The following is a 12,733-nucleotide window of genomic DNA, read 5'->3' on the forward strand; positions in this document are numbered from 1 at the left end:
TCTGGCACAAATTTGTACATGAGCAGAGGTTTGAGGAGGACAGATTTGTAGTGAGGGGGATCACAGACGTCATCGGACATTGAGTCGTCACTGAAAGAGCAGGTTGTGGATAAGATGACCCGGCAATGGCATGTGGCCCGTCTCCTTGGAGACACCGGTCAAACCCTACAACAGGACTGAGGTGAACCCGGGGGAAACACATTTAGTGTCTCGCCCTTTGGAGACTGCAGTACATTGAGATTTACGAGTGGGGTTTCGGTAGAGGATGGTGACCAATCCAGCAGTGCGCACGCCCACGAAGGCGGGCACACCGCCGCCACCATCCGGAGCCCAGAAATTGACCTCCAGCCTGTCCAAGAACGTCAAGTCGACGGCAGTGAAGCCTGGGAGGGTGCTGAAGGAGATCAGATCGGTGATGATTGACCTGGGCACGGGCTATTGTAAGGCGGGCTACACCGGGCAGTCCCGGCCCTCGGTGGTGCTATCCTCGGTGGTGGGCAGACCGGTGCAGATGAGTGCAAAGACGGGCGATAACCGCCAGGAGAACTTTGTCGGCGAAGAGTTGACCAAGTCGATGCCCAAGCTGAGGGTGGTCAATCCCGTGAGCCGCGGTATCGTGGTGGACTGGGACGGGGTGGAGGCCATCTGGGCGTACATCTTCTACAAGGCTATGAAGATCCCTCCCGAGGATCACGCCGTAATGGTGACCGACACTCCCCTCAGCCCCGTCACCAATAGGGAGAAGATGGCCGAGATCCTCTTCGAGAACTTCGGCATCCCGGCCATGCACATCGCCTACCAGTCAATCCTCTCCCTGTATTCCTACGGCCGCACCACCGGCCTGGTGGTGGAGTGCGGCCACGGCGTCACCCATGCGGTGCCCGTCCACGAAGGCTACAACATGCCGTATGAAACGGGTAGGGCCGACTACGGCGGCGCTGACCTTAACGACTATCTGCTCAGACTGCTTAACGAGGCGGGCAGCAGGTTCACCGAGAAGGGATTGCACATTGTGGAGGACATCAAAAAGAAATGCTGCTACACTGCCGTCAACTTCGAGGAGTTAAACCAGGAAGCCAACGAGAAAGTATTGGAGTACGAACTCCCAGACGGCCACGTTATCACCGTCGGCAAGGAGAGAACCCGCTGCCCTGAGGCCCTCTTCAACCCTTCCCTAATGGGCTCCAAGGAGCCCGGCATTCACTCCCTGGCCATGCACAGCCTAGACCTGTGCGACAGCAAACTCCAGTGCGACATGTACAGCAACATTTTCCTGTGCGGCGGCTCCACAATGTTCGAGGGCTTCGCCGACCGCCTGCAGAAGGAGATAATCAAAATGGAGAAAGGCATGAACCCCACCGTGCACTGCATCCCCGACAGGAAGTACTCGGTCTGGCTTGGAGGATCCATCATGTCTTCCCTCAAGAGTTTCCAGCAACTCTGGGTGCGCAAGAGGGAATATGAAGAGAGGGGCCCATTCGTCATTTACCGCAAGTGTTTCTGAACCTATCTGCTGAAAACTTTACTGCAATTTAATGCTTGGCTGATATCCAAGCACATTGTCTCATTTATCACGGTTTCCACCGAATCTCAACGCTACTTCTTTTATTATGTCTTAACATAATAAAGTATTTCTCAGTATGTGTGTGGCCCATTTGATGCCAGTGGGTCAAGAGGCATTTATTATACTGAAGACACAAGAGATCTAGGAGCAACAAACAATCTGCTGGAATTTAGCGGGAGGAATAGCACCTGTGGAGGAAAAGGAAATCCTGCAATACAGGCCACTCTAGCAGATAACTTGTTGCTCTTTATTCCCCGGAATCATGTTCACGTCTTTCCATATGGTGGTGAGAGGCAGGTGTAGCACTTGTAAGTGCCTAGAGGAAGATCCGTTTGGGGTGGAGGTTGGTGTCGAGTGGCCAAGGGAGCGATCCTCGCGGAAAGCGGGGGTGGGGGAGAGATGAGTTTAGTGTCAGGACACTGTTGATTTTATCTCGAGAGGAGCGCTTAAGGCTCTCCGGATGGTGGAGAGATGTATAGGGACTGAAAATGAGGCGATCAGGGCCAGGGAACTGAAAGTTGTTGAAGAAATCAAGAACATGTGAAGTGTCACGGATAAAGGGGGGAAGGGAGTGAACCAAGGAGGGCAAAATGGAGTTGAGGTAAGCGCACGTGAATTTGGTGGGCAGGAGCAATGGGCCTACCCGGTCAGTAAGCCTTGCGGATCTTGGTTAGTAGGCAGAAACGAGCTGCGTGCGGTTTGATGTCGGTCTCAGTGGTTGGCAGATCTTTAGAGTCGAGGTTGGTGATGGTGCAGGAGACAATGGCCTGATGCTCCTTAGTGAGGTCCTTTTCAAGGGCTATGTAAGAGGTGTCTGAGTGTCATCACCTGCCTCAGCAAGTAGAGGCCAGTCTGCCAGACTACACAGCAAGCCCCTTGTCTGCAGGTTGATGGTGAGGTTGGGATTAGTGCAGAGTGGAGGGCAGTGCGTTCACAGGACATTAAGTTTGAATAGGAAACAGGAGTTCTTAAGGGGAACTTAAGCTCACATGCCTAATAAAAGGGCATATTTAGAACTGACGTCAAGAAGACCTTCACACAGTACCCTGCTATATAAGAGTAATAAAAAAGCACCTTAGATTTATTTAAAGATAATTTGATTAATATAAATAGGACTCAGTAATTCTGGAGCTAAGCAGATACTTTGTAAACTGATACCATGCCACACTGGTATCAAAAATGTTAGTGTCCAGAATAGTAGATTAGTCTCAAGTTTGGTCTTTTCATTGAGGTTTTACACTACTTATTGAACCTGGAGAGAGCATTCGTGAGCCACTTGTGTTGAGCTATAACGAGACCTGGGTGTCATTATACACCAGTCATTGAAAGTGGGCATGCAGGTACAGCAGGCAGTGAAAAAGGCGAATGGTATGCTGGCATTTATAGCGAGAGGATTCGAGTACAGGAGCAGGGAGGTACTACTGCAGTTGTACAAGGCCTTGGTGAGACCACACCTGGAGTATTGTGTGCAGTTTTGGTCCCCTAATCTGAGGAAAGACATCCTTGCCATAGAGGGAGAACAAAGAAGGTTCACCAGATTGATTCCTGGACTTTCATATGAAGAAAGACTGGATGAACTGGGTTTGTACTCGTTGGAATTTAGAAGATTGAGGGGGGATCTGATTGAAACGTATAAAATCCTAAAGGGATTGGACAGGCTAGATGCAGGAAGATTGTTCCCGATGTTGGGGAAGTCCAGAACAAGGGGTCACAGTTTGAGGATAAAGGGGAAGCCTTTTAGGACCGAGATTAGGAAAAACTTCTTCACACAGAGAGTGGTGAATCTGTGGAATTCTCTGCCACAGCAAACAGTTGAGGCCAGTTCATTGGCTATATTTAAGAGGGAGTTAGATATGGCCCTTGTGGCTACGGGGATCAGGGAGTATGGAGGGAAGGCTGGGGCGGGGTTCTGAGTTGGATGATCAGCCATTATCATAATAAATGGCGGTGCAGGCTCGAAGGGCCGAATGGCCTACTCCTGCACCTACTTTCTATGTTTCTATGTCTATAATATCAGTTCGAATCAATCACAGTGCTTTAATAAATAAAGTGCTAAAAAGAAAAGCAGTAAAAATTTTGAATAGATCGTTGTGGCTATCCCTCAAGGTCGAGGATGATGGTCTTCGTTCTGAAGAGGTAGCCCACAGAGCGAAGACACCTGTGCGTGTATTTGACGTTGCACTCCAAGAAGCATACGATACTTCACAAATCAACCGACTGATTCCAATGGCATGGAAACCACGACGATTGGAGCTGATGGATTTGTTGCAGCCTTCATCCGCCTTCACAGCCGTTGAGTTCGAAGTAACTTCATCTACCTGTTCCACCGTTGAGTAAATATACATTCCACGTACAGAATGCAAAACACATCAGAGAAAACTTGGTGTTAATTTGTAGGTTTTGAATTGTCCTGAAGTTTCATTATGCTCCATGTGATCTCGAGTAAACCATGCCCATATTGATTTCATATGCTGGTAATGCAATGTATTTAAATATCTGTAAATAATAATTGCTCTGATATACAACCATGTAAAAAGGCATTAAACTTTATAACTACGGATAAATTTTGCACCATTCTGTTGCACAGCAAAGATACATGGAGCTTATTTTTTAAATACATATGAAAATTATCTGGAGGATTTTCCTTGGGGTAGCTGGTTCTAGTTTTATAAATTGAGAGCATGCATGGCCTCCTAATATATACCCAACCAAAAGGCACATAAAACCTATGAAGGCAGAAGTAGCAGGTGGGATAAACTACTGAGAACATAAAATAAAATGGTGATACTGCAAATATTCCAGTGTATGCAGCATCAGCATGAGACAGCAGTTAACATTTCAGTTTGCTGAAGCTTTGCAGTGTGCTTTGTAGACGGTACACAGTGCGGTTACGGTGCACTACTGATGAAAGGTCAAGGTAGTGAAGAGATGTCCATTTTGTCCATGATATTGAACTTCTGGAGTTTTGGTGAACCTGCACCAATCCAGCCAAGTGGAAAATACCGTAACGCACTTCTGTCGTGCCTTGAGATGGTAGAAAGTGTTTGGGGAATTGTGAACATTTTGATGTGAAATAATGAACCTCTTACCCACATTTGTTAAAGCAGCAGTAGTTTATACGTTCCATCACCTTTGCAATTTATTGTTTAGGTACTTTGCTTACTCAACTTTTGCAACCAAATTAGCAACATACTATCTATAAACAGAATAAAATATGAATTGACAACTATCATACAGACTGAACGACTGACATCTGAATTTCTGCTGTAGTCTTAAAAAAGTTTCAAAGCACCCATAAATAAAACCATATACAACAGCTTTTTTTCCATTTGCAAGAAGTCTTCACCTAAATTCAGCTCTCACAGCGGACCTCACTGGTACCTCTCAGCTATTTTTGGTTTTGTCACTGATGGTTTTCCTATCACAGCAAGCATCAAACATCTAACATTGGTAGATTCTGCACTCACTTAGGGATCTGTTCCTGCTGCCCAAGTGCTGATTTCACACCAGCTTCTGTGATAAATGGCTTTCTTCACCCATTCTTATCTTGTACCACAATGATTTTGATAGCGATGGAACCATTTGTAAAAGAAAATAAAATACAGATTTTTATCTTACAAGGATATAACAAGAGCCGACCAAGATTTTGAACTGATGGTTAATATTACTGTGATTATGATTGTCATAATGTCATGGTCATCCTTTGTGTCTGCAGAAAGCATCCATATTCCTGTTGTGCATCCACCACCGCTAATCATTTTCACAAGCTAGTTATGTATTCATATTGCTTCAGGCTGACTGCATCATACACAGAACAGACGGTGATATGGCTGACTGGAGTTGATTCATAGAATATTCAGTTTCCACTTCATGTTCTTATTGAGCTTGGGTGGAACAAAGATCTCTTCATCTGAAAAATGAAATACATTTGATCAGACAATACCAAATAAAACCCTAAAACCCTCACTAATTTTTATAGATGCACTGTAGAAGGCATTCTTCTAGGGTGCATCACAACCTGGTATGGCAGTTGTCCCGTCCAAGACCGAAAGAAGCTGCAGAAGATCGTGAACACGGCACAGCACATCACACAAACCAATCTTCTGTCCGTGAACTCACTTTACACCGCATGCTGTCGGAGCAGTGCTGCCAGGATAATCAAGGACACGACCCACCCAGCCAACACACTTTTCGTCCCTCTTCCTTCCGGGAGAAGGCTCAGGAAATCTGTTCTAGCCCAGGTTTGGATGTGGTTCCAGATACACTGGAGTTGACTTTCTTCGCCTTGAGGAGGCAGCCAGCACACGTGTTAGTTGTTTAGAAAGTGGCTCATTCTCAATTTGTCAGCATTGTTAGGCATGGATAATAGATTAGACTCAACTTTATTGTCATTGTGCCAAGTACAGATACAAAGCCAATGAAATGCAGTTAGCAACTAACCAGAAATGCAAAGAATAGTGTTATTTACAAAATAACTGCGAATAAAAAGTAAGTGCTACAGCACACAAATATAAAAGTACTGAGACAGTCCAATATGGGTGCAATACTGCTTAGCACTGTGATGTGAGGTTCAGCAGGGTCACAGCCCCAGGGAAGAAGCTCTTCCTGTGCCTGCTGGTGTCGGAGCGGAGGCTCCTGTAGCGCCTACCGGATGGGAGGGGAGTAAAAAGTCCATGGTTAGGGTGAGATGCATCCTTGATAATGTTTTTTGCCCTGCCCAGGCAGCGTTTATGGTAGATGTTCTCAACGGTGGGCAATTGGGTGCCGATAATCCGCTGGGCAGTTTTCACCGCACGCTGGAGTGCTTTGTGGTCCGATACGGAACAATTGCCATACCACACTGAGATGCAGTTGGTGAGTATGCTCTCAATGGTACAGTGGTAAAAGTCCGTCAGTATCCTGGGACAGAAGTGAGCTTTCTTCATGCTCTGCGGGAAGTAAAGGCGCTGTTGTACCTTTTTGATCAGGATGGAGGAGTTCAGGGACCAGGTGAGATCCTCGGAAATGTGGACACCAAGGAATTTGAAGCTTGATACATGCTCTACTACAGTTCCGTTGATGTAGATGGGGACGTGAGAGTGGCTCCTAGCATGCCTGAAATCCATAGTGATCTCCTTGGTCTTCTGGGTATTAAGGGCCAGGTTGTTGTCGGCACACCATGCGGCCAGGTGCTGGACCTCACCCCTGTAGGCCGTCTCGTCATCCCCTCTGATCAGGCCAACCAGCATGGTGTCGTCTGCGAACTTGATTATGGAGTTAGAACCATGTACAGGAATGCAGTCATAGGTGTAAAGGGAGTACAGAAGAGGGCTCAGCACACAGCCTTATCGATTTTCTCAGCCAAGTCCCATTTACCACAGATGAATCATATCTGTACAATTCACTACTGAAACAATTCTTTTTTGTAAACAAGTTCACAATTGTCCTCCCCAATAAATTGAGCTGTTTTAAGTTTTTAAAACCACTTCTGTCAGTTGTGGTAACTTGCTATGTATGGCCCTATTTTGATTAATTCCCGTAATTTTTGTACACTGATGGATGAGATGTTAATAGTTTAGTGGAACTTATCAGAGTGGAGTTGTTTCATTGCTAAATTAACAATAGCAAAGGAGCCACCTTTAACTCTCAATAATTGTATCATTTTAACACTCTGCATTCATTTAGTTCTCTTATGTGGTCAGGTTCATTAGCTCTGCCAGCCTGTTTCTTCATTGTAGTTAGCATCTAGTGCTTCAATAATAAGCACTTTAGCTTTTGCAAGACAGAATATTTTCTATTGACATCTACATAAAACCACTTCCTAAATGCTCTAAAATTTAAATCTAGGTCGCACATTGGTTTCTTTATTATTACTGATTCTAGATATTACTGAGTTTTCTGCTTGATTGAAAACTCTAGCCCTATTCCCCCACAGAAGGATCGAGAGGGTGTACTTTGGCGAAGACAGCCGAGGAGTTTTCTCCCTTATCTTGGTCACTGCTTATCCATCAAAGACCTAGTTGGAATTTTAATGTAGAGCTCACTTGCATAAAATCAGCAACAGTTACCGCACTTCAAAATTACTTAATTACTTAATTTATTGTAGAGTTGTTGGAGATGTCCTGTATTCGTCATTCTTTTTCTTACAATAAAGCAATCTCAAAGTGTGGGCGTCCTGACCTTAAGTAAAAATCATTGCTGTTTTCAAGGTTATGCTACTTATCTCTGAATAGCTGTACATGGAATTTTAACTCTGAACTTTGCTCTAACAAGTAAGCGTGTGCAAGGGAACACTCTGGATCTAGTGATCATAATTCCATTAGTTCCTTCTCCATAATTATCTTTAAACTTACAGAATTATGATCACTCGATCCAAACTATTCCCTTACACATGCTTCTTCGGGTTGAGATTCTGAATTGGACAGAGGCCAATTCTGATGGGCTCAGAAGAGATCTAGTGGGGGTTGATTGGGATAGGATACAAGGGGTCCATTACAAGGATGCTGCCAGGACTTTTAGACCCGAGTTACAGTGAAAGGTGAATAGGACTTTATTACCTGAAGCATGGGAGAATGAGGGTAGATTTGATGGAGGTATATAAAATTAAGAGTATAGATAGGCTAAATGCAAGCTGGCCTTTTATTTACTTACTTGTTTGTTTATTTAATATTTATTTATTTATTCATTCATTCAGGATACTGTGCAGAACAAGCCCTTCTGACCCAATGAGCCATACCACCCAGCAAGCCACCTATTTAACACTAGCCTGATAACAGGAAGAGTTACATTTTTCCACTAAGGGTGAGTGGGGAGACACAGGGACTAAGTAGAATAACAGATCTGCACATACTAGATGGCCTGAAGGGCCTGTTTCTGTGCGGTACCACTTTGACTCTACCATCGCTTACACAACTGACCTTGGTGAGCTGTTGTTCCACTTCTTGGCCATTGGAGGGAGCTGGTAATACTATTCACCGTCGAATCTGGTCCAAGAACCTACAAATGTTTGTAAAATAAGCAGAAGAAAATTGATACAAGTGGCAAATATCTCAAACTTGGAATTTCATTATCTGAAATATACAAAATGCCACATCTGAATAAAATGAAATAACAGGTTTGCATATATTTTCTTTCTCTTTTCATTTTTGACAAGCAAGGAACACAGCAGCCTATTCACCTGCTTAACCCAATTCTGGCATTCACTTGGCTCATGATTGCTACCCTTCAACTAACCTGTGAAACCTGAGGATCTTTCAATCTCTGTAATCATCACTGGGGAATTCTCCAGCACTAGGTGGGAATAATTACTTGATTACTGGACGTGGAATTAAAATTAAGATCCTGCCAGCAGGATCTCCCAGTGGCCACACATTTTAATTCCACATCCCATTCCCATTCTGACATGTCTATCCACGGCCTCCTCTACTGTAAAGATGAAGCCACACTCATGTTGGAGGAAACAACACCTTATATTCCATCTGGGTAGCCTCCAACCTGATGGCATGAACATTGACTTCTCAAACTTCCGCTAATGCCCCACCTCCCCCTCGTACCCCATCTGTTATTTATTTATATACACACATTCTTTTTCTCTCTCTCCTTTTTCTTCCTCTGTCCCTCTGACTACCCCTTGCCCATCCTCTGGGTTTTCCCCCTCCTCCCCCTTTTCCTTCTCCCTGGGCCTCCTGTCCCATGATCCTGTCATATCTCCTTTTGCCAATCAACTGCCCAGCTCTTGGCTCCATCCCTCCCCCTCCTGTCTTCTCCTATCATTTTGGATCTCCCCTTCCCCCTTCCACTTTCAAATCTCTTACTAGCTCTTCCTAGAGATGCTGCCTGGCCTGCTGCGTTCACCAGCAACCTTGATGTGTGTTGCTCCTTTCATCATAGCTGGATTTGAATTCTGGATAAACCTGACCGTAACTGTACCATGAGAGCAAAGCAAAATGCTGAAAATGAAAACAGACTGGAAGCTGTTTTCTCTTTCAAAAGATACTAAATATTTCCAGCATTTTCTGTTTTTATTATAGATTTCCAGCATCTGCAGCTTTTTCAGTTTTCAGTACTGTGGAAGGACTGTAGCAGTTCAAGGTGATAGTTCATCACCATTTTCTCATGGGTAGTGACTGCTGGCCTTGCAAGTGACATCTAAATCCTGAAAGATTTTGGTTTAGTGACATTTGTTGACTATCCATAATTTAATTTCAAACTACAACTCAAAAATTCCATTGAATTAGAACTTGGATTGGGGAGATGATCTAATGTTGGTATTTCAGTTGATTGAATATATCAGTGGAATGGATGGACACTACCAGGATTAACGTTCAAGCTATAGTCTTCAAGTGACACAAAAGTACTTCTTCACATAGAGGGCTATAGGAAATCTTGAACTTTTCCCCAACAAGCCATGAAGCTGGGGTCAAATGAAAGTTTCAAACTCAAGATTGAGAATTTTGTTTGAAATATGAAGAGTTAAAGAACCAGCAGGCTGATATACAGATCCCATCATCTAACTGAATGCTGGAACAGCCTGAAGGGGCTGAATTGATTCCTCTTTTTCTTAAAGGATGTTTGTGACAGGAATCCATTACTTCAATTTTAGTAGCACAACTTCCTCTGGCTTTGCATTTTTTTTAAGATTTGTACTATCTTTACCCAAGGAAACTTAATGGTGCAGATAACCGATTCTTGCATATAACCACATTTCATACCCGGTAATCTGCACTGCATGGTGTTTGACAACTGCAAAACCAATGTGCTTTACAGTAATGTTGCACAGAAAGATCACCAAAGCCCTTGTATGTCATTCAATTGCTTAATTTTAGCAGCACCATTGCCATTTATGGGAGCATGTGCTCTACCCCCAAATTTTGGTGCAATCCAGGCAAAAAGCAAGATCCTGGATTAATTATGATCACACAAGGGGTCATGGGTGGGGGGGGGGGGTGGTGAATCCTCAAATACTATTTCCCAAAATGGACCTTGCTTTTCAAACAAACTGCTAGAAGAACTCAGTGGGCCATGCAGCATCTGTGGAGGCAAGAAGGTAGTTGAAAGTTTGTATCAGATGCAGGGTCAACCCAAAGCGTTGACTGTTGCTTTGCCTCCACACGTGCTGCTCCACCTAATGAATTGCTCCAGCACCCGCATTTCTCCGTGATTTAATGTCACATTTGCCTCTCCCAAGGTTTCAGGAGGTGTAGTATGTGCTCAACTGAAATACTCTTAAATGTATGTATTCAAATTGTGTGGCACTGACAGATCAACCAGAGGCAATTTTGTGTCCTGTCATTGTTCATAAGGATAAACAATAATTCTCAATCAGGCTTGGGGATACAATTAACTGAAAACACAGAATGTCATTGACTGATGTGATCACACTTAACTTAACTAAAAATAACGACAGAAAATGTTTGCTGGCCTGAAAGTAGCCGCCATGAATTCCCAGTCTGTAGTCAAGGTGTACAGTTCCCTTCACTGCTTTTACAAAGCATACAGGAAACAACCTGATCTTAAGTAAGTCATTATGGCAGGTTATTTGCTTAAGAAGAGTTGTTGACTTCCAGTACATGAAATGATATTTTATGTGAGATGGTAAATTGCAGATGTTATTCCTGGTCATGAGTAAGAAGTGCATCATTGCATTATTTATTGGTATCATTATTGCTTCACCTACTGGACAGAGAGTGGATTTCTTCACATCAGAGTGCCAGATGTCTGCAACTGACTTTTCCATTAGTTGTAGGATGCCTTCAAGAACTTTTTGCAGCTCTGAAGCCTGATCGTCAAAGCCAAAAAGGACCAAAACTTTCAGTAAGCTGTGAACTTCACCTGGACAAAAAAAAACACAGAAAACAGCAACCTCAGAAAACAGGCTTAAGATTTAAAATTCATGTAAATAAATTTTTAAAAATCATAAGCAACAAAATAAGCTGAAAATAAGGAATTCAGACATGAATTAGCCAAGCTTCAAAATATTAGATTTGTAAAAGTTAAAGTTAAATTTAAAAATGGTTAAATACAAAGATCGGGAAACAACAGGATGAGCTCAGTTATTACTTGCTTCTGCCTTTGAATTAGATGCTACATTTCAAGTTCCACGTCAGAAAGCTGAATACAAGCCCAAAGCTGGCACTCTAATGCAGTAACTGAGGGGAATTGCAGTGTCTAAGGTGCTAGCTTTTCATGGAAGTCAATTGCCTCCCCGATACTAGTAAGCTAGCCTATGGAAATGTATAGTGCCCTACCACCATCCATCTATCATCAAAATCATTAAATAACAAATAACAAACGTTTATTTTAACACTGTATCTCAATACTGCTCTTCACGCTTGGAGAGCACAAATTGCCCACCATGTTTCCTACATTACAGTAGTACATACATCCAAAGTATTTCATTGACAGTAAAGTTATGGAAGAAGCCAAAGAAAGCCAAACTTACACTTTGCCTCTTAAATTAACAATTCAAGTTGAGTTTGAAACAGGTGAGAGAAAACTGTTCATACTTTAACCAATAAAGGGAAATTAACAACAAAGCTCCTCCAAGAGCACCACAACTTTGCTGTAGTTTGGAGGCTTGCGTGCCTCAGTGACCCAGAGAGCTGTGCTGGCTGGAGTCAGGCTCTTGGGAGGGTCATCCATATTAAATAGGTCAAAGGCTAGAGTCCAAACTAAGACTGGTCCACCGGTCCTTCAGGTTCCGGGTTCAGCTCAGGGCTGAACCAAACAGTTATGGAAACAGCAATGAATAATCCTTCTACATCTGTGTGCAACAGTATTCCCATGTCTCCAGCCGGAACTTGCGTGACTGACAGTAACCTGAGAGGAGCTACTGACATGATGAAGGAAGCCATGAACGTCACCAGAGATGGAGGACATTCTTTTTTTCCCTAAATGCAATGGGCAAAAGAAGAAACAACAAAGCTAATGATCAAAGCTACAAATCCAAACCACCCCTTTCAGAGAATTCTAATCACTTTGTCCTAAAGCCTCAGAAACCCCCAAACTGATAACAAATCCATTGTTGGATTGGGCGAGTGTTAAAGTGGGGGACTGAGACTCTTTTTTTCTTTCTCCCTTTCTTATTACATAGTTAGAGCAGTGAGAATGCTAGATATGATAGTGGAAGGCTCCTCTTATGAGATGTGGAAAGGCAGGGAGACTTTCAATGTCCCTGACAACTATCTCTGC

The 12,733-nt window shown here is 43.6% G+C and overlaps 2 protein-coding genes across 3 annotated transcripts in view; one reads left to right on the forward strand and one right to left on the reverse strand.

Moving 5' to 3' along the window:
• On the forward strand, positions 1–2,059 carry LOC134347024 (actin-3-like). Its single transcript, XM_063049013.1, has one exon. It carries the CDS (start codon positions 266–268, stop codon positions 1,502–1,504), a length of 1,239 nt encoding a protein of 412 aa, XP_062905083.1. The 5' UTR covers positions 1–265; the 3' UTR covers positions 1,505–2,059.
• Positions 2,060–3,635: 1,576 nt separating this feature from the next.
• elp1 (elongator acetyltransferase complex subunit 1) overlaps positions 3,636–12,733 on the reverse strand; it is a 97,944-nt gene continuing 88,846 nt past the window's right edge. Inside the window, exons 35-37 of one of the 2 annotated variants that reach the window (XM_063049015.1) lie at positions 11,220–11,374; positions 8,461–8,539; positions 3,636–5,474 (exon numbers count right to left, since the gene is read on the reverse strand). In XM_063049015.1, the coding sequence (XP_062905085.1) occupies positions 5,410–5,474; positions 8,461–8,539; positions 11,220–11,374 (299 nt within the window). In that variant the 3' untranslated portion in view covers positions 3,636–5,409. The remainder of the gene's footprint in view (positions 5,475–8,460; positions 8,540–11,219; positions 11,375–12,733) is intronic. The other variant, XM_063049014.1, reaches the window with a different exon arrangement.

Source organism: Mobula hypostoma, chromosome 5 (assembly GCF_963921235.1).
Source record: "Mobula hypostoma chromosome 5, sMobHyp1.1, whole genome shotgun sequence".
Lineage (NCBI taxonomy): Eukaryota > Metazoa > Chordata > Chondrichthyes > Myliobatiformes > Myliobatidae > Mobula > Mobula hypostoma.

Excerpts from the sequence above, each read along its gene's own strand:
- LOC134347024 (XM_063049013.1), top strand. The coding sequence starts at position 266 with ATGGTGACCAATCCAGCAGTGCGCACGCCCACGAAGGCGGGCACACCG.